Source organism: Drosophila miranda, chromosome XR, assembly GCF_003369915.1.
Source record: "Drosophila miranda strain MSH22 chromosome XR, D.miranda_PacBio2.1, whole genome shotgun sequence".
Taxonomy (NCBI): Eukaryota; Metazoa; Arthropoda; class Insecta; order Diptera; family Drosophilidae; genus Drosophila; species Drosophila miranda.
This window is the reverse complement of record NC_046674.1, coordinates 10,558,447-10,585,499: the sequence shown is the minus strand read 5'-3', so window position 1 is coordinate 10,585,499 and position 27,053 is coordinate 10,558,447. Positions and strand designations below refer to the sequence as shown.

The 27,053-nt window shown below is 44.2% G+C and overlaps 1 protein-coding gene and 1 long non-coding RNA gene across 2 annotated transcripts in view; both read left to right on the top strand.

Moving 5' to 3' along the window:
• LOC117186768 overlaps nucleotides 1–26,760 on the top strand; it is a 41,704-nt gene extending 14,944 nt beyond the window's left edge. Inside the window, exon 2 of the long non-coding RNA XR_004471678.1 lies at nucleotides 26,548–26,760. This is a non-coding gene — a long non-coding RNA (uncharacterized LOC117186768). The remainder of the gene's footprint in view (nucleotides 1–26,547) is intronic.
• On the top strand, nucleotides 1,256–2,416 carry LOC108151396. The gene has a single exon (XM_017279983.2). The coding sequence runs from the start codon at nucleotides 1,392–1,394 to the stop codon at nucleotides 1,581–1,583; it is 192 nt and encodes a 63-aa protein (XP_017135472.1). The 5' UTR covers nucleotides 1,256–1,391; the 3' UTR covers nucleotides 1,584–2,416.
• Nucleotides 26,761–27,053: the final 293 nt, after the last annotated feature.

Here is a 27,053-nt window from a genome sequence, read left to right as displayed (position 1 = left end):
GCGATGTGTGCGATGCAAACCCTAGAGAATGTGCACTAGAGGCGACGCGACGCACAAACAACAGATGACGTATGCACCTACTGGCGCGCACTCAATGACGTCAGTCCTGCGGCAGTCGGGTGTTGCATTGAATGTGTCATCGATTGTGCATCGATTGTTTGTGTTTGTGTGTGTGTGCATCGATTGCATCACAGCCATCACAGCCGTCGTGTGACTAGTCATATATTGTGTATACAGAGATCTCTATAGAGAGATCTTTCGGGTGACTAATGCCACCATCACCATCATCATCATCATCATGATCATCATCATTGTGAATGTGAATGTGGGTCAGGCATGAATTTGCATTTGGCCAAGTCTATTTTGGGGCAGCAGTCGGCAGCAGTCGGCGGCAGAATAAAATACAAAAATATTTTTGGGTCATAAAATCAGCGACAGAATTGCGAATTAATCATAGAACTCAAGCGGTGCCAGGCGTACAACCAGGTGGGGGTTTGGGGATAGGTAACGTATTTGGAGGTGTAGACAGAGGGAATACCCTTGGATAATGCAAGGGAATGATCGGTGGGGCTTTACTCTAGGCTTTCATTGGGGGATCTATATGTTTTTTAACTCATATTAGCTTTAAAGCGGCCGACATATATCCAAAGAGATCAAATATTGTGTCATTTTTAAAGTAACGTCTAAGAAAAAGTACAGTTTCGCGGCTAAAAGCAGTTCCAACGTTTTTGTCGAGGCACAGAATTGGAAAAATTTGATTTAGAAAAGGAATTCCATAGTCTTCAAAGACTCAATCGTTGAGAAAAAACAGGATATACCCTATCTCTATCCCCCGTAGTATCTTCTGTAATAAACCACAACCGAATAATACGAAAAACAGGAAACAGAAACCAGAAACAGAGAGTAGAAAACACACACACTCACACACTCATAGACACAGAAAAGAAGAGTTGTTTTGTTGGCCAAAATCAATTGACATGATTTCCACATTGCCATAACAACAACAACAACAAGCAACTACAACAAGCAACAACAAATGCTGGTAACCCATATATCGGTTGGGCCTCGTCCCGTCCCGTGTCGTGGTACGAATGTTGGCCACCCAAATACGCAAATATCCTTTCGTTTCCTTGCCTTTCCTTTGCTTTCAAGCCGGAATGATCGATCAAACGTGTGCGGGGCGCACATCGCCCCATCGGGGTTGCCTTGGCGACCATCAAACTAACCTAAGCCAAGTCGAAAGCCAAAGCGTTGGCCAGAAATCAGTTGAGTTGAGGCCACCAAAGGAGCAGGGACACAACCGATCCATCCGATCTAACCGATCCATCCGCCAGAAGACCCAGAAGGACCCACGGAAGACCCAGGAACCAGGACCCAGGACCCAGGGCAAGATGTGCGACTGTGGATGCTATTCGTATTGTCTGCATGACAGCGGGTCCTGCTACAGTCACTACCATTCGCATTCGCACTCGCACTCGCATCATTGCTGTGCGGGATACAAGTATCTGAAGTGCCTCTGTCGCTATTATCGTCATGTGCACTGCACCTGTTCCTGTTGGCGTCGGAAATGCTATCTTCTGTAAGGAGAAGGAGAAGGAGGAGCAGGAAGGAGGACTCCTAGAAGGATGAGCAGCACACACCACACACACACACACACAAACACACAAATCACAACTCAAACAACGCAAATCACACAGAAATCACATGATAAAGTCCTTTAAGTAGTTGCATAACACTTGGCTGCATCCAATCGAACACAGAGGGAAGGAGAAACGAAAGGAAAGGAAAGGACAGGAAAGGAAAAGAAAAGGAGAAGGCGTCGGTCGTCGGTCGTCCGGTCGTCTGGCAGTGGGTTTTTTTGTGTGGCAACTAGCGTGCATACGGGTCGTATGTGCAACGTTTTCAGTTGTTTGTGTGAGTGCGAAAGAGAGAGCGAGCGAAAGAGTGTGGTGTGGTGTGATGTGATGTGGGTTGGTAGGGGGCGTCCCGTGAGTGCTACAGTGTCTGTGCTGTTTGTCTGTGTGCGTGTGTGCGTTTGTGCGTGCGAGTGTGTGCCTTCGCCTGGAGAAAAATGGTTCAAGGATGCGGCCAACATGGTTATCGACTGCGTGTTTCAAGTTGCAAGTTGCAAGTTGCAAAAATAATACACACTCATTCGTTGCACCAAAAACAAACCTTAATCCAAAAACTGTTCCAAATAGTGCATAAGTTTTAATCACAAACCCACACACACACACACACACACACATCACATATCGTTATCGATATATACATGAATGTTGTAGCTGTAGTTATCGATCGATATATGAACGATCAACTTTCGATTGATGTTCGACTATTTTTTTTTTTGCCATATTTGTAATGTCGTTTTAATCAAATCAAACCAAACAATCCAACCAAATAAAGTTTTACTCCAACACCACACAAAAGGGAACAAAATTGTTTCTGGAGGGAAAGAGGAGCTGACTGTTTCTAAAGAGATCAAGATGTGGTATATATTGTGGAAAACGTCTACCAAATGACACTTTGTTGGATGAAAAGGTTTTTTTTTCTATGCCCAAAAGAGAGAAAAATTACTAGAGTAGAAAAACTTCTGAAAACTTGAGGATTAATAGAGTTTTCAGAAAGACCATTTTCTGTAGGGAAAAACCATCTTCTGTAGAGAAAGACCATCTTCTGCAGAGGAATACCATCTTCTGTAGAGAAATACCATCTTCTGCAGAGAAAGAAAATCTTCTATAGGGAAAGCGAACAGAAGCAATGAAGAAAAGGAAGCTATATCCAGGGAACTTATAGTAGAATAAGGATTCCTAAGCCAGAAACTCCATAAAGTGTTCTACCATAATGTTTCAGAGAAGAGTAACTGAAAGTTCAATCATTCCTAGAGATGCAACCTCTACTTGAGGAACTCTCCCCAGCAGTACAGTAATTCTTCTCATTTGTGGCACCCACAAAAACCGTATGCCCAAAAACCAATCCCCATTTCCATCTAATTGGTAAACAACCTCCGCCACCAAACATCCCCCCCCCCGCCCAGTCCAGCCCAGCCCAGCCCGCAATCCTCGCCCCCCATTTATATGAATTATGAATATTATGGGGGCTCCTGCCGTTCCTGTAATCATCTTTTGCTGACTTTTGACTTCGATAAGTTGCTCCTCTTCTGGTTTAACGTTGACATTGCCCAATTGGCCATATGCAAATACCAACAAAGAGCCTCTCTAAGCCCCCCATTGCCATCGTCCCTTGTGACAGCTGTTTTTCCATTCCCCCCCCAAATAATAATAAGAAGAGGAAAAGTCAAAAATGGAAATGTTGTTGTCATTATGTGCATTGAATTACGTTTATTTGATGCCTCCAACCCCAGACCGAGACCGAGACCCAGACCCAACCCAACCCTCGGAATGCCGACTGCCGCCATCCCATCCCTTGCGCTTACAGGAGGTTGCCAGACCTGACAATGATTATCCGCCATAACGACACCTACACCGTACTGGCGCCCCTGCCCCTGCCCCCATGCCGCTGCCCCCCTGCCCCTACTGCCTGCCCATTAAAGGTGTTCCGGCCGACAAACAAGGTGATTATGGCCAAAAGCGAGTTGCTCTCTGGACTCCCTGCTAATGGACTCGGTCAAATGTCCTGTCGGGGCAGGCGAAAATGCCTGAAAAAAACAGCAGGCAAAAATGTACGTAAATATAAGTATATTTGTAGAAGTCCGGACCGGAGTCCGGACTACGCGAGCATTTATTTAAATTTTTTGTTGTTTTTTTTTTTTTGCACTGCAGGTCCTGCAAAGGACGTGACGGTGGGACTGTGTGTGATTGCTGCGAGTGTGGCAGAAATTCCGTCTTTTTCTACTGGAAAAATTTCACCGACTGCCGCCTCATGAATATCAAATGATGACGCAGCAGTGTAGAGTGGGAGCCAAAGAGGGTGTGGATTGGTGGTGGGGGGCGGTGGTACGGACGGTTCGTATCAACTTTGATATTGGTTTTAAATTATCCTGCAATGAAGGCGGCTATATAATGCAGGGGGTGGAGCAGGAGGAGGGTGCCCGGCTGTCACATTCCTGTTAACATTTTAATTAACATTTTTGTTGGTAAAGCGTTAAAAATGTTTCGGTCATTTGCTGAAGCCCAGCAGCCAGATGGGGAGCGAAAGATATGGCTAACAATGTGAACGATTTGCCATTATGGGGGTTGTCGATGGGCAAGGGGGGGTACAGGGTGCAAATGGGCTTTAGATACTCAAGTTTTTTTTTTTTACAGAAATTAACGCTTTTTTTTAAGCAAAGTTTGACCAAAAATAGGCTCCGGTTTTCATTTACTTTTTGCGTTTTCCGTTTTCATTTTTATGTGCTCCCGTTTTCACATATCACATTTTCTGACGACCAATTAAGTGCTGTTAGGCGCCCAAAATCCCCCGTTATAACCGATAACCGACTCGGGCCGCGTCAGCTGTTGGCACGAAAACGGAAAGTGATGTTGGGTTGGGTTAAATATTTTTTATAAATAAAACCACCAACTAAATCGATCTTCTTGTGGTGTGAAATTTGTGTTTATGCATCAATACGGCATCTATTTTTTCATGTTCCAATTAAGATTGCTTTTTGCCGTTTTTATGAAAACGGGAGCACCAAGTTTTGAGTTTTCAAAAGTAAATCGGATAATTTTGGCGAAATCGAAAACCGGTGCCTGCCTAATTATAACTGGGCCATCACCGAAATACTAAAAATACCAAGAATATACCACAAAACAACAAAACCACCAGAAAAATTATTTTCCAATTCAAAATACCGCAATATAAAATATACTATAGAAAATACTACAAAATAATACTGATACTTTGGTCTGACGTGATCCAAGGCCCATATGATTTATAAATTGTATATTCAAAAAATACCAAAATAATACTAAATAATGTGAGGAATCGTTTCATTGGTACATTTTGAAAGGCACATCTCAGAATCCACAAGAAAAATACCACAAAACACTGCAGATTCTTTTTAAAGTCGCCGCAGAAAAGAGCCCCGAAATTAGTAGCTCCTTTTAAGTACAGTACAGTCCACGCTAATGAAGTCTCTCCACTCCGCTCCGCCCCACTTTCTAGCACGCACCGCCCCCCCCCCCCCCCCCCCCCCTCTGCACCACTCATGTTTTAGCCAGTTTTTATGGACTTCGGCCTCATAAAATTTTCCAGCTGACTAAATTTAAATTGCGCATGCTGAAAAAAACTCACACACGAAAAAAAACTAAAGCTCTTCGTCCAACATCTTTGCAGAATGATAGCGCGGGAGGAGGGCGGTCGGGCAGGCGGAGGAGGAGGAGGCGTTGTGGCACGCGGACAGGTGGGGCAGGCGGGCAGTGGAGGAGGAGGCGTGGCTGACGACGTCGTCATCATTCTCTCGGTGTCTGCGCCGCAGCGGTGGTGGCGGCAGCGGCGGCGGCGCTTGACTGCAACAATGTTGCCGCAACATAATTGTCTGGTGCTTAATGCGCTTGTATGCTCGATTACCGCTAGCTCGCTCGCTCGCTGGCTCTCTGGCTAGCCTTCCTCCTTGTGGCATAGCGCTCCATCGCCGCACCCCCGTCCACGACAATCACCCCTGGACGTGCCTTCATTTGCTACAAAATTGCAACGCCAGCCGCCAAAATGAATGAGTAGGAAATATGAATTGTTTTCTTTGGCTCGTCAGTGGGGCATGGTCTAGAGGCTAAGGCGATGATGGGTAGTGCTTCACGAGTGGCGCTGCAGAGGGGGTCAAGAGGAGCGCCCGAGGGGCGGCGCAGTAGTCGTGTCCCGTAGGCGTATGCCCTGTCGGCCGTGTGTATAAATCTTTCCTCCGGAAACCCCCCCCCCCCTCTTCTTGTGTGGTCCGCGGAGTCCGCCTCGAGTTTATCGATAAATAATCGCCGTATAATTCATGGCCTAGCGTTTTTCCCGAGGTACCTGGTAGTTTTCCCCAGGAAAAGAAGGATATTTACACACAATTTATGACAGTCCACTTTATGGGCCCAACAAGATGGCAAATAACGATAAAGATATATGATATTGGGGCCCCAAAATGTTTAAGGAAGACTTTCTCTGTGGAAAAAATCGATTTATTGGAGTACTATCCTACAAAACGTTTCGATTTGTTACATGATCTTAAAGTACTTTCTGGGAGCTCGCTTCTGTGGGCTCCACCGTGATCTTGAGCTGCGAAACTCCATCGTACATTACTTTTGTCTCTACCTGTCATCATATATCCTTATCCAGTTCTTCGGATAATCATCATTTGGCTTCAGCTTTCAAAGTCATCAACCTGTGCAAAAAAAAGAGGGAAAAAAACGAAAAATCAGTTTAACAGGAACCCGTCAATGTGGCAGCTTCCGCCTGCCCCTGGCCCTGCCCCTGCCGCATGGCCCGTCTCCTCCCCAGAGGCTCCACCAATCAATTGTCAGTGGTTCCTTTTCACACTGTTTGCCAGATCTATTAGCAGCGGCATGACTAAAAATGCTCTGGCCATCAACTCTGTCTGCCACAGCAGCCACTGCCACTGCCAGTGCCGCCGCAAGCCCCCCCTCGCCCCCATTCACCATTCATTATGTCTGTCTGCATTTGACTCTTACTCTGACTCTGACTCTGACTGTGGGTCTGGGTGCAACATTGTTGCATATGAATTATGCCTCGAGAGGCGGACGAACAGAGGAACAAACAACTTAAGCGTTCAAAACAACAAAACAACAGAGGGAAAAAAAACAAAAACACTGAAGTTTTTATTTATTTTAATTCTGCTTAAACCCTCTCTAGGGTGCACCCCTTAACCCTTTGCCAGCTCCGCTCCCCCCCCCCTTAGGCCTGCCTCCGTTCGGCAGACTGTTAAAAAATTAAGTTTAGTGCAACGACTGATGATGACGCGACGACTTAATGATGCTGCCGCTGCTGCTGCCGCTGCTGCTCACACAACTTTGTTGTCTGTGGCAAGAAGATCCCTCAACCGGAGACATCAACCGGAGACGGAGACGCAGACGGACCTGCGGACGGAGACGGCAATTGCAAATCATTGAAGTCATTAGCACACCAGCCAAAGAAGAGCATGGGAGAGCTTGGGGTTGTCGGCAGGGAGAGGAGGGGCCTTGAGAGGGTTATCTGCCATGTTTTCTTAGCCATTTGGAATCATAGTTAACTGTTTGCCAACAACAGAAAAAGTGGCAGCAAAAGCAAGAGATCGAAGCCACAAATGCACTTCCACACTCCCATTTTGATGCCAGAAGCAGATTTTGGCAAAAAATTCGAATAAAATCGCGGCGGAAATGGAGTATAGAATTTTCATGAATTATAAACAAATACTTGGCTCTTTTTTTGGAATAGGGATAGGGTTTCTTTTCGGGATAGAGTTTCCAAAGAAGATATGCAAGTTTCTTCGCTTACGAATTTCCGTTAGAAATCGTAGACACCCTGTAGAGGTGAGGACATATCTGAGAGATACAAATATTTTGCCTACTCACGCTCCATGCTCCCATTGTGTGAGATCTGCTCCTCTGGCACCCTGGCACCGAACCCGAACCCCCTACGGCATGTCTGGCACTCACTATCTACAAATACATACACATATATCCACTCATTCCTCTCCAGACTATGCGCCCTCTCTCTCTCTCTCTCTCCGGGTAATCGCGATCATCTTTCACTTTCTGCCACTGCCGCTGGCGCAGGCGCAGCAGCAGCTCTTTTTTCCACTGTTTGTTGTCGTTGTTCCTCCCCGCCCCCCACTATCTCTCTCTGTCTGAGTCTGCCTCTTTTTTTGCTCTTTGGCAAATGCAATTCAGACAATTCCATTCAACGGACACCGTCTGTGAACCCGCCTGCAACCCCTCGCTCGTGTCTGCTGCAACAATGTTGCAAAGTGAAGTGCAGTGCAAAAAAATTGCACATTTTGTTGCAGTTTCTTGTTGTTGTTTGCTCGAGTCTCTCTCCTGCCGTCTTGTGGGGGTATAATCATTTTTAGGAGAACTTTGCAAGGCACAGAGGAATGCATTTTTTTAATAATAATTAATGCAGATTATGTCGCCAAAAATCCACCACAGAAGCCGCCGTTTTGTGTGGGTTTTTTCATAACCAAAGTTATCTCTATCATTGTGTTTTTTTTTTTTTTTTATCCCCCCATAAAAGATGTATCTTTAAGAGCATCTACCGCTTCGTTTCTCAATATTTTCTTTGGTTTTTCCAAAGCTTTTATTTGTTAGTTTTGCCTGTTGCCATTTGTGTAGTGGTTTTTTTCTTGAATTTGTTGCTGTTTTTTCGCTGCATTTGTTGCTATTTCCCCTTTCTGGCCCCCCTCTGTCTTTCCGTTTGCTGCTGCTGTTTGTTGCGAGTATTTTCGCTGACAAACAACAAGTATTTTTTTTTTTGTTTTTTTTTCTTTTTGCATTTGGTTGCAGATTTCCTTTTTGCGTGTCTTGTTGGTATTTTTCCAGTGGGTTTTTCTCTCTCTCTCTGCTTGAAATTTCCTTTCTTTTCTGTTGATTTCTGTACATTTTTCCGTCCGGTAATTATTAATTTTGACGCGAACGCAATTTAAAATTCAATAAATGAAATAAACAAACAACAAATTACTCATACGGCACGTAAGCCCCCGAAACACACACACACACAAAACACACAGAAAAACCGAGAAACAATAATAATTATTTTATTGTGCTGCAAAAAAAAATCTGCGCAAAAACATGCAAAAATTGTTTTTTGACCTTCTCCCGAAAAAGTGCCCATGACTGTTCTGTTGATGGGGCTGCTGCTGCTGATGATGATGATGATGATGATGATCTTTATCGTGATGGAAATGACATTTAGTGACAATAACAAAAACATTCCACAATTGTCACAGAAAGAGGGGCGGTGCACAGAGCAGGGAGGGGGGAGATATACGTACTCTCTATAGAGAGAGGCGGAGTGACAGAGAGAAAGCAATGCCACACAAATTTGCTGATAAAAACAGAAATGAAAACAGCAAAAAGAAACGCAACGAAAACCAAAACAAAAGCGAAACTCAAGTGAAAACAACAATAATCATAACAACAAGACACAAAACAAACAACAAAAGAGAGTATATTCAGGGCCGGAACTGATGATACACTCACAGATCTCACAGATCTCTCAGAGATCTATCGTTTCCCAAGGCAACAAAATTATATTGAAATTCAATTTGGATACAATTTTGATGAAATTACTGATTTTGTTGAGATATCTCTAAAAATGGAAGAGTTTTGCTTTGGAAAAACTATGTCCATATATCAGCTGAAAATGTGATCCGATCTCAATGAATTTCGGATATTTTATACTCGATGGCATTATATGGTTAGCAGTGAAGATTTGTTGCCTTATCTTATGAAACAGCAGAGTTATTTCCATGAGGATTTGGTTTTCTGGATAGAAAATAGTGATCCAATATTGATGATTTTTGACTATAATGTTCTTAACGACATTGGAAGACTTTTCTGTTCAGTTTCGATAAAATATCTTTAAAAACGAAACAGTTATACCCCTGAAGATTTTACCCCCAAAAAATATCCCCGAAATGATCCAAAATAGTGTTCCGATCCTAATGGAAGGTCTATTACCACACACACACACATCCAGCGAATCGTAATGCCCTCTCTTAGAGTACCGATAACCATGGACTACTTGCCAAAAAAGAAAAACACAAAAAAAAAAAGAGAGCGTTGTTCATTCATTTTGAGAGCGCGGTACACGGTTCATAGCGGTACGCTTTCGGCTAATGTATGTCAAAGTAAAACGCAATTTATGATATTTATTACGTGAGCCAATTCCAATTCCAATTCGCGAAAAAACGTACAAATCTGTGCGCTCTATGGGGAGTGGAAAAAGAGGCTAACGGAGGAGGGTGCGGCGAGGGGGGGTGGTAGATAAAGCCATGGCCAAAATGGAATGGAAAACCGCAACAAAGGAAAACACAAATAATTTTAATGAAACTCTTTTCGGAATTTCATACTTTTTTTATGCTAATGCAAACAAACAAAAAAAAAACCAAAGCGGGGAGAAAATTGCTAAAAATGAGGAATGATGGTATGGCGGATGGTATAGTGGGGGGGGGAAACCCCCAAACTGTATAATAAATGTGAGAAATGCTGAATGGATGGATGGATGGATGGATGGATGGATGGCAAAGAAGAAAGACAGAGAGACAGAGAGATAGTGAAAGTGGAGGTCAAAGAGTTCATTGAGTTATGAGATCATCGAGGGTTAGGACAGAGACATGGGAACCCAGCGATATGGATATGTAAATGCTGGTCAGAGAGGTCAAAACTGGCAGTCTAGGGCACTGTCATGCCATGAAAAGTCTCTGTGTGTGGCATATACAATCTAGAGTAGAGTGGCATGAAAGCGAGAGTTGCAATTACCCCTTGCCTTTCGAGGGAAAGCCCTGTTTTGGGCGGACAGGTTTCTTGTACTTGTGGGTAATCTTTAAGGGTCTATGTGTACTTCCTTTCATTTTGAATCTCTTTGCTTTTCCCCTCCAGTAAAGTACCAGCATCGATCTTGCATCATTAATCTACAGTTCGGATATCATAGGTCCTTCACTTATGGGATCTTTTCTATTGGCCTTGCCCTATGCACTTCTATCTTTAATCTCTGGATCTGCGGTTCTTTCACAACTTATCTTGAATTGCTCATCTTTACCCCCATATCTTTGGTGTCATCATTGATCTTACATCTTGAAAGCCTCATAGGATAGGAGTATCTGCTATCCTTGAGCTTTTATCTTGAGGGTAACTCAGGTCAGTGGCAGAGTCCTTATGTGGTCTTCTCTCTCATTTTAAAGAATATTCCTCCTTAAATGCCATGCTTTTATAAGATCTCGTCTATGAGCTTCTCATTGTTGGACTATCCTGCTCTCTGTTGAGGTCTTTGTTGATCTTTAAAGGATGAGATGAGGCTTTATATCTTTGCGACATGTGTCCCACAGATTTGAGCAAATTTTGGCAATTTTCTACAAATTTATTTCCCAGTTTTTACACGTCCACAATAAATTTTCTCCAAGAAGCGCCATCTTCATAGCTTTGGCGATTTCTCTTCTTGCGAGTGGAAGAGCTCTTTTTCTCTCCCCCCCCCCATACCTTTCACTCCTCCTCTTTCCCTTCCGTTTCTTCGCTTCTCTGCTCTGCTCTCCTCTCCTCTCCGTTCCCCTCTGCTTCTTTATGATTACTCTTTTTCAAAGACCGCAACTATTTCATTTATTTCGTAAATTACTTTGTTAGCGCATTTTTTTTCGCTTTCATTGTTGCTGTTTTTTTTTTGCTTTTGCTTTTGCTGTTGCTGCTGTTATTGTTTTTGCTGTCATTAAAAGCCAAAAACGCAATCCACACGCACACACACACACGCACACACACCTGGTCACATTTGAAGCCACCTCTGCTTCTGCCGCCGCCGCAGTCTCAGTCTCAGTCAGCGTCTCTGCCGCGGTTTGTTTACAAAACAAAAACTCTTTTTTTTCCAGGTCAAATTTGTTTACATTCCGCTTCTGAAAACTGGGTCATTGAGAGGCCATGGGCCAGAGGGAGATGGCCAGAGAGAGACACCACACGGCTCAGGGCGGGCGAGGGACAGAGAGGGAGACAGCGAGAAGGTGAGCGCTGGAGGAGACTCTCGACTCGAGTCGCGCGTCGCGTCGCGTCGCACATTGAGCAGGCAGGCAGCGGTGGCACGTTGGGGAAGGCTGCCGCCTGCCAGCCTGCCTGCCTGCCACCAAGCCGTATTTGAACAGGAAGGTGGGGCAGGGCGGCCTAATTTTGATGGTGGGTCTCTCTTCCACTCACATTCCTCCATTTTTTAATGTACACATGGAAGGACACTCTTATGAATGAGTATTTTTGCATAGGCCGCACCCCCAAAGGCTCCACCAGAAGTCGGAAATTATCTTGGGCCTCACCACTCCATTCGCATGTACCTTGTGCTGCCTGCAACTGTTGGCGATTGTTGTTGAAAACAGAAAACAGCTTGAAAATCGCCGACAAACAACAGGCAGCAACAGCAACAACAATTTCCACAACAAGCATGCAGCAGCAGCGGCAGCAACAACTACTTTTGGGGCATGCCACCAACGGCAAAGAGCAACAGCAGATAACGAGCTTTGCTTTTGCGATGTGGTCTGTGGTTTTTGGTGTGACCGTACCAGAGACGCGGAAGGCTAGTATTTTCTTGGGAAACTTGAAGGCATTTTTCAGTATTTTTCGGAAGTAAAATTGAGCTTCCGTTTTGGGTATTTTCACGGAACTATCAAAGGATCAACGATCGTAGGACTCCCGGGGCCGAAGGCTTTTGGTATATTCTACTGTTAGTATTTTTCACGAACAATTCTGGTCACACCGTCCTCGAAGATCATTCGAAGATTGCGATTTGTGTGTGTTTGTATTTGGGAATTTCCGCTGCGAATGTTGTTTTGGTTGCAACAACAACAAACGGCAGCAGCAACCACAATTATACGCCCCAATGCAATGATGCCCCGTCCCCCCACCCCCCTCCCCCTCCCCCGTCCGCTCTGTACCACTCCTCAAGCACTCATTCAGCAAATGAGTGTATGAGTGTTTTTTTAGTGAGTGTGTGAGTGTTTGTCTATGCAATTTGAAAGCTATTTGTGTCAATGACAAATGATTCGAATTTATCGAAAAGTTGCAATTTGTCAAAGTAAAGTTAGAGGGAGAGAGAGAGACAGAGAGAGAGAGAGGCACACAAAGCTCTGAGGCGGATCTATGGGGCAACCTTGGATGGAATGCGAACACACGCTGCAGCAGCAGCAGCAGCAGCAGCAGCGGCAGCGGCAGCGGCAGCAATGCCACAAAATGATGAATTACATGGTAGTAATAGTAGTCGAAGAAACCCAGAGAACGGGCGCTACAAGGGGGTCGGATAAGTCGTTTGAGAAGGGGTTACGGGGCGTGGAGGGGAGGGGAGGGGAGACCCCGACTAGCCACTGGGCAAGGCATCGTCAGACGTCAACTTAACTGAAATCAAATCGAATCAAGCTGAGAGTTTTCTTGCCGTCCCAGTCGCCAAAATGTCGCCGTCTGACATTTCTTGATTGTCAGCCTGACAGGTGGATGTCATGGAACGGCCGGGCGTATGGATGCGGGAAGGATGGATGGTGGCTGGGGGATGGGGGATGGGCTACCGAAAGGGGGATGCCTGTGCCAGTGGGGGAATGTGTCTCGTGTCGTGTCGTCTCAGCTTGTCCGACAAATCAAAATGTTTCTGACAAACTTATTAAATGCTGAGGGGGAATTGGCCATGACAAAATAAAATGCTGTGCAATTTACCATCGAAGGTTGTTGAATGTTGAATGGAGACGGAAAATGTTTTGGGACAATGTTTTGGGATTATGTGAAATGCTCAACAACGATTAAAGCACAGATTTCATCATTTCAGCTATCGATAATTATCGATAAAAGAAGCTGCTTAGAGTGGATGTCACATGATTTCAGCCATCGATCATGATAATCCTATAGAAATGATTTCTGCAGCTCCATATTTTGAGGCCATGTCTCTACGAATATGATAAATGAATATTTGAAGTAGATGTGACATCGATTAATGTGCAGAAGGCATTGTTTTTGCCATCGATAACTATCGATAATGGCAGTTTTGGCAATGCAATGCTTTAAACGGTCTTATTTGGAGGATTTGTATCTGCAAAAAGGATAGAGGAATGTTCAGAGGCTAATGATATCATTCTATCAATTACTTCGCTGCTATCGATTAGTTTCGATAGGTATTAGATATGGTTTTGGACACTGACATGATACCGGATGGTTAATGCATAGATTTTGCCTATTATCGATTGCTGTACAATAAAATCTATTAGCAGTGGCCCTTCTTTTCCTCCCTCAAACGCCATTTAATGGCAGCTTAGCTTTCTTACGCTTCACTTCCCTGTGGCCCATTCTGTTAGGCCCACTCCAATCGAAGGAACATTAATCATGTCATGACAATATTCCTTTCCCCAAAACCCAACCATCTATGCTTTGGCTTAGGCAATCTTTGAGTGCGGCTTTGGTTTTGGCTTCTCTTCAATTGCCTTCGACAGTTTTTTCGTTATTAATTTATATTACGAGCCCAACCCGTACTTCAATCTGCAACTCCACCTCCGAATCTGACTTCAATCTGGCAGCTCTACCCTCTGTCTTCGTCTTCGTCGTCGTCGTAGTCGTCGTCGTCGTCGTCGTCGTTCCAGTCGGTGGCCATAGACACTGCGCTCTGTTGACCATTTCAATTGTGCATCAACTGCTTAGCGGCACATTAAGTGCCGCCGCAGTGGCCTATAAAGATAGATGGTTGAAGCCACACGGCGAGGGAGGGAGGCAGCGCCACACAGCAGAAGAAGCAACAGGAATATTAAGTATACGCAGCCGCGTGCTGTGTGGCATCAATCTTCATCTGGCGGGAATTGACAGAGGCAACTGCTGCTGCTGCTGCCGCTGCAGCACGGTTGAAGATTCATCTTGCCTCATGATGCTGCCGCTGCCACTGCCACTGCCACTGCCCTGAAGAGGCGACGACAACGCGTGCAACAGTTGAGGCTTCTTCTATTTTAAGTTAATTAGCAGCCAGAGAGATCTGTGAGCCATATAATAACCAAAATAAGTAAATGGGGGAAATGGGGGAAATAGGGGAAAAAGTCTGGCAGAAGACGGAGATTGAATGCGGATTTTCCGTGAGTTTTCGCCCTGTCTTTGTGTTTTGCTTGGAAATTTCATTTGCCAAATTGAATTTCAACCTGCAAAAGCGAAAAACTTGGTCTAAACCCAAACGAAGAGACAGCCAGCGATGGGCCAGGAATCGTGGATAGGGAATAGGGAAAGGGCGGACGGAGAAAAGAGGAGAATCAGTGAAAGCTTAAGTAACCAAAAAGCGCAAAAGTAAACTAGTCTACAAAAAAAAAGAAAGAAAGGAAAGGAGCAGTAGGGGATGGAGTAGACTAAGGGACGGTGACGGTGACTGGTGACTGGCGATGAGACCCCACCGTTCGTGAAAGTGTAATCGCAAATCGGAGATGACATCCCGGGAAAGTTGGGAAGGGCATAAGATCACCAAAAATGTCTAAAAATTTATTAAATATGAATAAAGGCAAATTAAGAAAGTTTTATCGATACATAATATTTCCGATTTTCGATCAAAATCTAGTTGAAATCGATTATGTCTAATTTCTATCCTAGGAATAAACTCCAATGCCAATTGTATACCTTATTCTCTTGCAAAAATATCGATTAATGTATAACTTATCGATAATTTCGATAAATTTTTCATGAGAAACGATTGCAATCGTATTTTTAATTCTCTAAAATGATCAAGCATATCTATATATGTGCAAAATATATCGAAAAAGTCGATAATTGATAGCGTTAGAAAGAGAAAATGCAGTCAAAAGTAGTTCTCAATAGTCCCTCTCCGTATCAACGATATTTGCATCTCCGATATATATGCCCCATGCATTCGCCCATCTCTAACGCCCAGCGAAAAGAAAGCAAACACAACCCACAAAAGACAGCGAAGAGGAGACAAACATCTAAGGGAAATCTGCTGCCGCATAATGTGATAATAAAAATCTTTTATTTGTCATTCGTCGTCGTCCTCGTCCTTTGTCTTCCTGGCAGTCAAGCAGGCAGGCAGTCAGGCATCCTTCTGCTTCGTCCTCCATCCTCATTTGGGGATGTGTGTAGTTCTGGTTGAGGCTTAGAGACTCCTGTCTACTGCCTGTTTTTCTCTGGCCATAAAGCTTCCACACACCACACACACACACAGACACACACACACACTCATAAATCTTATCAGCGGCTGCAGTTGCTGCCGCTGCTGCTGCTGCCCCACAAATTTGACATCGGGGCACCGGCACTCACTTAGAGGAGATGCCTAATTCCCGACTCGTGCGTTGTGTTTGCCTTCAAATTAATAGCCCGAAAGTCGCTTGTTTCCCCTTCCACGCCCCTCCCCCCCCAGGCCACTGGCATTGCGTGTGCCTTACTTTTACTTAACGCTGCTCACGTTCCAACTTATTCTCATGCCACAAAATCCCCCCAACCCCCAACGCCATCCATGGAGTCCCCTCCGCTCCGCTCCGCTCTCCATTCCATTCCATTCCATTCCTCATTTCTCTTCCTGTTTGCGCTGTCAACGGCTAAAACTTTAACAGCCCTCAACTTCCATTTCCATTTTCCTTTCAGATGTTAGGGGGTTGTGGCATTAGAGGTTGGGGGTTGGGGCTGGGGTTGGGGTTGGGGTCGGGGCGTAAAGGCAAATTGAAGGGTGACTTATTGCAACTCCGAATGAGTTGTCATTTGGGTTTTCTCATTTCGCTCGACTCCATCCATGTCTTGACCATGTCCCTGTCTCTGTCCATGTCCCTGTCCCTGTCCCTGTACGTATATCCTTTATCCTCCAAAATGGAGTTGGGAATCGATATTTCTGAAGCTGTCCTGTCATCGCGCTGTTATCCACTCACGTTTCGGGCCAAATGGCAAAAAGCAGTCGAAAGACAAAAGAACATGGCAGAATCGAAGTCCAAATGGGGAAAAGAGTTGAGAGATAGCGACTGAGAGATTGAGAGAATGGGGGAATGGGGCACAGAGTTGAATGAGAGAATGGACAGAGAATCAGGAAGGAATGTCAAGGAATTGGATTGAAAATTGTTGAGATCCGTTTGGTAAGAGTTTCAGGACAGCAAGGAAGGAAGGAAGGAAAGCAAATGGTTGAAAACTTTTTAGAAAATAAAAGGGAATTGAAGGCAAATCGAAATGGAAATTGAAGTTTTACTTGCTTACAGATGCAAGTTCCTATGGGAAGTCCATGAAAAATGTCTAAAGTGACGATTTCTTAGGTCTGGAAAACATAATGAAAGACTGGGCAAGAAATGAAACACATCTAACCAAAATGGAGTGGTTTTCCAATGGAAGAACAGTTCCTTGGTATCCTTGAATGCGCGCTGATTTAAGGTAGAACGTACAGCCAACAGAGGGGCACTGACACATGACGCGTGACAGCGGAAACCCTCGCTGGAAAGTAATACGAACTGGTTTAATGGGGAATGACTTCTAACCGCCTATTATTGTATCCCCAACAAAAACTATAATCTCGAATATCTCTTTTGTAGTGCAAAGTATTTTTAAACGATGATATTTTTGGGAAATACTCGTAATTTTCATTCATTTTCTTGTCTTCTTGTTGTGTCTTTTGTAATTTGTAAAATTCCTCGAAGAACAAATCCCCCAAGGCATGTTCGAACAAAGCCATCCCCAAGTCTATTCCTATTTTAAGAATAATATAATTCTCACTAAATCCCAAAGTTTTTAGGATCGGTTCCGTTTTTTTTTTTTTTTTTTTTTTGGTTGTTGAAATATGCTTGAATTTTTCAATATTTGCACGTAAAACGTTTGTGTTTCTTGTTAGTGTTTTTTAGTGCCAGCGATTATCCGCGTGATTAGCTCTAAAAATACAAAAGAGTCGCGTCCCGGGTCTCGGAACAGAAGCCAGAAGCCAGAAAGAAGGCCAAAGCATTTTCGTGTCGAAAATGTTGTAGAAATAAAGCCAAAAAGGCTTTCGCATTTCCGGCGCCAGCTAAAAATATTTTGACGTCTTTCTTCGGTGGAGCAGGAGCAGGGGACGGAGAGGGGGCGGGTGCCTGAAGATGGGGACTTTTTCTTTTTTCGCAAAATGCGTCTGACGTTGGAAAACGTGTCTCTCTGTGTGTGTGTGTTTCTTTATGCAACGCCCCAAAATATGGCAGCAGCAGTATTCATAGAAATATACATCAAGAAGCAGTCCGTCATTTGTTTTCTGTTCGTATTTGGTCTCTGATATATTCTGGTCTATCGCTTGGTTCCGTCCCCTCCTTTTGGACTGTGGGTCCGTCCCCTCTGTAGCGATTGTACCGTGGTGCGATAGTCCATTGAGGCCTGTGCGTCATTGTTGGCCTACATTGGACGCAAATCTCCTATGAAAACAAACAAGGAAGAAATGCTTGGAAGAACCCAATGAAACCGCACTGGGAATGCCCTGATAGACCTAAGAATTGTTGGACTACACAATCTATCTTTAAGTTGTATATATATCTCCGATAATCCCCTTTGTACGAACCTTATTTCTCCCTCAGAAAAGATCCTCTAGAATCATATTGCATAAAAAACATTTCTGCAAAGATCTTAAGGATCTTAAGACGCTCGCTAGAGAGAGAGGGAGACGAAAGAATTATATTTTGTACAGAAATATTTCAGAAAGAGGATCGATCTATGAGCTCTAACAGAATTTGGAAAGCTTAAGGTATAAGCATTCTGCAGTCGAAAAAGTATTTGATGAAGATCCATTTCCAAAGTAAAAGTTTATTCCTTTCCATCATTCAAACAGAAAAAAAAGGATTTGAAGGACTTCCAGAGTAGATGAGGAGTTGAAGACGTTCTTTGATGGAATAGGATGCTTCTGTATTGGTAGTTTTCACTGAAGTCTGGATTAATATGATATGATTAGGATTCTATAGGGTTATAATTTTGAATCTTGTTTGGGAAAGTAGAAATGGTACATGTGTACCCCAATTCAATAGTTCCTTCTTTTACCACGGACAAAGCCTTCCCAAAAGCCAATACTCTCTCTCTCTGGCTTTGGTGGAAACGGAGAGAGTATCTTTGGGAGAAGCATCACAACTAATTGACTTAGTGGTGAGGGGGCAAAAACCATGATGACATGTTTTCGGATAAGACAAGCAGCAGCCGGATGGAGGGGGGGGCGGAGGTGGGCAGGGTGTCTGTGTCTGTCGATGGTGCAGGGGCTCGAAGGGCGGTAGAGGTGGTGGTGCTGCGGGGGAGGGTGGGTAAGGTTGTCTGGCGGTGGGGTGGGGTGCTGGCAAAAGAGGGGCGGCCGAAATGAGTGATTGCTGTTGGCAGGCGCGTGAGCAAAATATTCATAAGCATTCACAAGGCATTCGCATAATTCATTCATTCCAACACTCACACGAAGAGGGAGGAGTGTTTTCAGAGGGGAGTGGAGGGGAAAAGGGAGTATAAGTGTTGATGCTGAAAATTCTAAAGAAATTATATGCCATTATTGAATAAGTAAGTATTTATCTTTCAGATCTCTGGGGGTTGTATTCATTCCCATTCCGTATCAGCCTTTTAAGGAGATCTTCTGAAATTGTCACACCATTCCGTTTGCCATTCATCTCTCTCGTTTCTAGTTTGGTTTTTTTTTGTTCTTGCTAGTTTTGCAAATCTTTCAGTGTCACATGGTCTCTCATACCTTCGCATTTCCTTTCGCTTTTCCCCCTCTCCCTCTCTCGATGTGTGACTTTCCGTGACGTTTGTCGCAAATTTTTTGTGGTATTTTTGCAGCTCACAAATTGATGAATTGTTTGGATTGTTTTCTCGTGGGCGGAGAACCAGAAAAAAAAGAACAAATCATTGAATTTGTATTCACATTAAGCGTTGAGTCATCCACAACAGTGAAGAAGTGAATAATGAATGCAGTTGAAGGTGATTCGGGGACACGTTTGGGCAGAGAATGGATGGATGGGGGACAACATCCAGTGGCAATGAACTGCTTAGAGAATGATGGAATCGAAACGGAAAGGACGCGGAAATGGAAAGGCGTCGAGAGTGAAATGTGAGACGGAAGTGGAGTAAAATGAAAGATTGGGAACGAAGAAATGGAATTGTAAAAAGGGAGTGGAAGAATTGGAAATTATGCAACTAAGGAAATATAATAGAAACGAATGGAACTAAAGGAAAGAAAGGAAGCGTCAAACGAATATATTTCTAGTGGAATAAAAGAGTCATCAGCAGGCGGGATTATCCAAGAAATCGAAATAAAGAACAATTAAAGGAATTTCAAGGCAAAGAATATATAGAACCAGAAAATGAAACAATATCTTGGTGGAACAATAGAATGAAACAAAGGAATGAAACCGAATGATTAACAACAAATTGGAACAAAAGAAAAGGAACAAAGAAAATGAATCCTGCTACAGAATGAAACATTCGAAGAGTCACAGGAATTGAGTGACGGAATGAATGAATGACTGAAAAATCAATCAACTGAACGCCTAATCGATGTACCAGGATTTAAGAGACATTCCAATGGCGAAACTCTCAAGTTGCAGATCTAAAGGAAATCTTTCTGAATGGAGATTCAACTTCCTGCTTCCCCCCGCTCGCTGTGACCCCTCTTTATACTCTGCGAACCCCCTCCTTTCCCCTTTCCCCCTTCTCCCCTTCCTGCTCTTTAGAGCTCCCAAAGCCAAAGATCAACAAAAGAAATTTCTCATAATTTGCCTCTGGCTCTCAATTGTTGTTTATTGTATATTTTGAGTCGGCTTTGAGTGACTTATTAATTGGGAATGCGGAAGCTTTGCCGGCTCCAGAGCTGTTGCTGCTGTGCAACATTGTTGCACCCACCAGAGAGCTAAGTGCAACATTCCAAGAGGAAAAGAAACAGACAGAGAGGGAGAGAGAGAGATAGAGAGATCACCAAAGAGCAATCAATTATCTCTCTCTTTTCTACTGTTGTTGTTGCAAGTTGCGCTGTTTGTTTTGATGCTGCCACCAGCGAATGGTTTATGGCAAACAGTTGCATGCCACAACAAAAAACATCAATAAATATGGCCTAATTAAAGATGAGATGCTCCTTATTATGCGCAAAGAAACGGATTATTAAACACGAGTCAGAGTCAGAGGTCAATCACTTCACAACAAAAAGAAGGACAGGTGCTACGGTGCTACGGTGCTACGGTGCTGGGGCTCAATGATCCTTGATCCTGGTGGCTGCCGCCGCCGCCGACTGTTGCTCGACTTTATAATTGCCAGAAATGCCTGCCTGGCTGCCTGCTTGCCTGCCCCTCTCAGCGTGGCAGCTGCCACAAAGCCGCAAAGCAAATACAAAGCCAGAAGACGGCCAGACAACAACAGCAGCTGCAACATCCAGAGCCCCAGGCCCAGGACCAGCCAGCAGTCGTTCGGTCGCCGTCGCGACGGTAGTCATCCCTCGCACCTGCCACGTGTTGCGCACTGCCCTGCCCTGCCCCTCTGCTACTGCCACGGCTCCCTGCCTCTTCTATAGCTGTGTGTTGCAGGCTCTTTCCTCTGTAAGTGTTGCTGCCTCCTGCCTCCTGACTCCTGCCTCTTCCCGCAGGAGCAGATGTCAGCTGCCGCCTCCCTGACCCTCCAAAAAGCAGGCAAATTACATGAATTCGTTGCACGGAGTCTCGTCCTACCATCTTGCACTTAAACCTTATTTCATTTCATTTCATTTGTGTGCAGATCTTTTGGGCCTCGTTTTGTCCTCGATTTTGCAAAATGCACGAAAATTTCGCGCACCTGCCGTCAACGCGGTGGTCGGTCGATCGATCGTTGGGCATCTGTCCTTAGAGGCCATCCTTGGCCCTCTTCTTGGGCCTCCTTAAGACTGCTCCTTGGGCCTGCCTGCCTGCCTGCCTGCCTGCCTGTGTGTCTGCCTACCTGGCAGGATAAATGCATTTCGATTCGAGCTGCAATTATGTGCAAACACACTTAGTCTTGCTGCAGGGGCATGATCAGGCTTAAGGAGACAGCGAGACAGGAGAAAGATTTTAGCATAGCATTGTTTTGTTGGATAATGAGCAGCGGGGCCTAAGATCCGATCCCAACAGGCCCAGAAGCAGAAGAGGGACCCTCAGCAGAGCAGCAGGCAGGTGAGGATCGGTAGAGAATGAGTGCTGACACAGCGGGACAAGAGAGAGTGAGGAGAAGGTGGAGGAATCTGCGGGAAAACTCTTTCACACAGCACGCGTCCAGAGTTCCAGGGAATGCGGCGAAAAGGGAGAGAGAGAGAGAGACAGAGAGAGAGGTGTAGCGAACAGGGAGGAGAGTGCCACAAAAAAACATCTCAATAATAGTAGAAATAGAGGAAAAAAATCAACTAAAAGATGCCTAAAGGTCTTCCTAAACTACTGATCGAGGAATCGTAAATCAATCTTTAGTTAATGAAAGCCCTCCCAAAGATCCAAAGGATCCATGATCAATGATCAGTACTGTAGAAGATTAGTTCCCAGAGGTATTTCCTTTTAGAGAAGGCTCTACAAATCCCTTCAAGACGATAGTCGCTGATCGATGACTTTGAATAGACTCCACTCTACTCCTTCAAACTCTAGAGATTGTATCCTATAGATCGCTCTAAGATCCCTGACTAAATCTTTACCCAAGAAAGAGCCCTGAGAATCCATTGATATTCTCTAAAAAAAACTCTCCCCCGCTCGAGAGACCCCCCACGCAAAATGAATGACAGACAAACCAGACAAACACTCCACCCGAAAACGGCAGTTCAATAAACCCATTCCGTACCCAAATCGGCATTCGATGCCAATCCCATAAATAGCTCTGGGGAAAGGTCCTCGGTCCTCCTGTTCTCTCTGTCTCTCTCTCTCTCTGTTGCCGCTGTTGCCGCCGTTGCCGCTGAGCCTCGCCCCAAAATCGGATGCCAAATTTATTGTGGCCAATATTTTAGCTGTAATTAAAAGGCGGCAGCACAACACAAAAAACAGAGAAAGGGAATTCCGAACTTGTTTTTGTTGGTTAACATTTCTGTTTACAAAACATTTCAAAGTTTTTCTCTCTTTTTTCGTTTTTTGCGCGTACATTTTTTGTATCTTTTTCTTACAGAAATTGTTCGCGCCTCAACATTTATTTTCGGCTCAATTTGGGGGATCGAGAGAGGTGGTTGGATGGCTGGCAGAGGGGAGGGCGGGTGATGTCGTCCCGTTCGGTTGTGTGGCGAGGAGGGGGAGGGGGAGAGGGAGGAATTGTTGTTGTGACTCATTGAGGTCGTGTGTGCGAAATTTTTGGAATTTGCTTTCATTTATTTATGCATTTGTTTTTGTATTTGAGCTGAATGCAAATTTGCTTATTTTATTTATTGCACGGCAAGAAATTCCCAGAAGCCCCAACCACCGCATCGATACAAAAAAACAACAACCAAATACGAGTATACAAAAAACACTTGACAAAAGTCTCGTACCCGAAGATTGAGCAAGGGAGGGGTAATCGTTAAGGCAGGGGAGGTGCCCCAAATTACTAAAAAAAACAGATCCGAATGAGGCCGAAAAGTGATGGGAAAAGCCACGATCTCCAGCTTTCTTCAAATAGCTTTCTGATATTCTCAGATATTGACAAGAATCCAGTTCATTATCGTAATGGATCGGATCGCTTTATCATAGGATCTAACCATGGCTTTGATTTGTCAGAAGAATGGGTTAAAAATTCCAAAGTAATTCCTAAAGATCTGCTCAAAATCATAATACCCGGTCATTGAGGGTATCAAAAAAGCGTAAAAGTCATTGGAAATCGACAATTTTCTCTTTCCCTGTATGTGTGTATGTTTATTGGTGCGATCTTCGAACTTTTCACGCCCCAAAAAACCAAATTAAAACCAAAACAAAACACACAAAATTTACAAAATTTGTGTGTAAAGCGACTACGATGATGCCCTATGGAAAAGGAAGAACTTAAAGCAAATTGGAAGGACAGAGTCCATATAGAATTAAAGGTATTTTTGGTAGCTCTAATATAGGAAAACCTATGATGAAAGTCTTTGATATTCTAATCGTTTAAATATAATGAAAAAAGTAGTAGGATTGAATGTTTATTCTATTGGATTTCAATGAAATTTAGAAACAACTTCGACATGCAGCAGCGCACCTCGGCAGGTGCTGCATTTCCATAGTACTGCCAGCTGTTAAGCCCAAATCGGCTGCTTCCAGTGCCCAAACCCATCATACACCCCAAGTGCTACCCTGTTTTTATTTCAGAGTGTCATTTACAAGTCATTCCCTCTAAGAAATAAGGAAGTATGGAAGGAAGGCAGGCAGGAAGGAAGGAAGGGGGTCGTATAGTATCCACCGACCATTATACGGCAGTTTCTCGAGCTTGAGAGTATGAGAGTGTTCATGTTTTATGTTTTCTGTCGTGTGTGGGGCTGTGTGTGCTTCATCAACGTTAATTACGTGTGTGTGTGTGTGTGTGTGGAAGAAACTATTGGGCAAACAACTTGATTAGACGACGAGTGTGAATTGTGATGAAAAGTTTCATGGCAGGCCAGTGTCCGGCACGCGGCAGGTCTCTCTCTCTGGACAACGGTGAGAGGTGAGCGGTGAGCGGTGGACTGGGGGGGGAGAGTAGAGAATTTCCATGAATTTCGCGTCGGGCCGATCGGGGCGGCGACAAAGTGTTAATCACGGGTCGTAAACAACAAACAGCAATATCCGTTTGTTTATAGTTTCGTTAACTGATTCGTTTCTATAGCATTTCTCGTCCGGGAATACCCCGCGCTGAAAACGTTGAACGTCATGCCGATACCCATTCCCGTTTCCCCCCCCCCCCCCCCCCCCCCCCCCCCCCCCTCCCATGATAATCAGTTTAAGATATAGATACAGATACACGACACGTACTATTTATAGCACCCGACCACCGACCACCGACCGCCGGGCACAAAAACATTGCTGACCTTTGGTTGAAAGTATTTTTTGGTTGCAGATAAAATACGATTATGAAATCGACTCGAATCGATCATGAGATACAATCTTTTGTGGGGGCTTTTCTTTTCTCTTTTCTTCTTGTGGTTCTATTTCTGGTTCGTAAATAGAAACTAAAGCTATTTATTTTTGTCCATCGTGTGCTAATCATCCGCCGAAGGAATGTGACTCAGCTGCTTGATGGATCTGTGGGGGGCCGCACTCATATGACTGACGGCCCATCATGGCCCATGTCACATGATCAGGATTGTGATGAGCCACGATCGATCCACGCGATCCACGCGATCCACGATCCACTAGAAAGTGCGTAAATGGCAAGGTAATCAACGATTACATACGTATGATAATTTTCGAGTTTACATTCGATTTGGCATGGCTCTGAAAGCGTAATACCACAAGAGATCACAAGATCTTTGTTTTTCCATTGTCATTGGATCTGGTCTACAGAAAAAGCCTCACAAAATGGATCTTTCTTGGGTTTAGAGCGGATCTCTACCTCTACCAGCGACTAAGATTGAAAAAATCTGAGATCTGAAGGCTATATTCATCTCAAGATCCATTCAAGCCTAAGGAATGGTCATTGAAGATCAATTTGTTAGAGCTATTCGGATTTGGAATCAAAGATCTTAAGGCTGAGATTAAAGATCTTTCGAAAGCAATAAAGGATTGAATCTTTAATGAGGTTCTCGAATGGTCCTAGTCCTACGGAAAAGATCTCTTAGAAGAATGGTATATTTAGATCTTTGACAAGATCTTTTCCAAGTAGGTCATTGGTTTGCTGCTTTGAATCTTAAAAGATTATCTACCCATCAAACAACTTTCTTTGCCAATATTGCAAAAAAAATGATCTTGATCTTTGAATTTTTGTAATTTTTCACAGAAATTATCTTCAAATCTCAACCAAACTGATGGAAACTTTTCAGAACCCCGTAGTACGAGATCCAAGAACTACAATCATGACACAATCTTCCAGAGAGAACACCTGACCAAAAGAGAGAAATACCGTCAATGATTCTTCAATCTTGAACTCTGATCTCATGGAAATTCCTCCTAAAAAAAGGTGACTCACAGATAAAACCATTTGTTTTTGGCTTCATGGGCCTCGATCGTTGACGGCATTTCTGTTTATGGCCCAAAAGCCGCCAACCCAACCAAAGTCAATGGCCCGGCCGGGCCCGGCCCGTCCTGCCCGTCTATAAACCCCATGCCGAAAAAAAACCATTGAATATTACGCATACGACCTGTTTGCCAGAGCAACACCTACAACAACGAGAAGCGACGACGACACGAGCGCTACTACAGCGCACATGTGACACCTTCTCGGAGTCTCAGAGTCGTCCCATCTGTCCGTTCTGTCCGATCCGTCCGATCGATCCGCTTTAGTTCTCGTTGCCGCATTCCATTGCCCCAGCGATTACTGATTTTTTTTGTTGATTTCTGGCACGTTCCCCCAGTCCAACAGCTCCCCCGCACCCCGCCGCCGCCCGAGAAGAATGCGGCAGCACTCCAGCTCTCCAGCTCCCAATCTGAAGAGTCACGGGCCGGGCAGAGTATTGGCCCCAAAATATAAAAAAAAAAATACCAACCATTTATATATCTATAAAACTGCGCAGTGCAAAGTCTGGCAGATATTTCATCATTAGCTTGTTGGCGCTTTTCATTACAGAAGAAACCCCCCCAAAAAAAAAAGAAGAGGGAGAGAGAGAGAGACGAAACAGCAGCCAAAACAGAATTTAAATAAATTTCGCAATTTCAGCAAAAAACAAAAAACAGCAAAACAAAACAAAACACTAAAAGAAAACGAGGCTAGAGGAACGGGGGAACACTGAAAGAAAAAGGTGGTAGAAAAGGTGCGAAGGGGGTAAGGGGGGCTGTAGAGAAGAACCTGCGCCAAAGTTCAATAAAACTTGAAAAAGTTTTCCGCTGTTGTTGCCGTTGCCCCTCCCCCGTGTCCCCTCTCCTGCCTCCCCTCTCCTAAACACCGATTCCGAACCGCATTTCAACATTCTTCTTCCTAGTTTTTCAGATTAAGTCGCAATACCCCCGTTAAAAAGTGGAACATAACCACACCGACAGCCCGACCAATGGAGAGAGCGAGGGGCAGAGAAAGAAGAAGGGCTAGGGAAGGAGTGAATAGTGGAGAAGCATTGCCAAAATAGATAATAGCGAAAGAGAAGAAAAAAAAGCGAAACGAGACAGCACAATGGGAATACCCTAGGATTACATTACAGGTGAGTGTTTCTCCCATAATATCCAAAAATTATATGATCCATTCTCTAAGCCTCTATAGAGAGGCATTTCTTTTTGCTGTAATCTTTCAAACACATACCATATTCTTCCTGGAAACCCATCTTCCCTGTATTATTCCTTCGATATAATTATAAAATAAAATATAAAATACCTATAAATAATCATAGACTAGGGGGCAAGCCCGTTGCCGACCCCTGGCTCACTCGCTTCGATATAAGTAAAATATCGGGCGACCTACAACTTTTTTATACAATAGTGAGATCAGAAGATATTC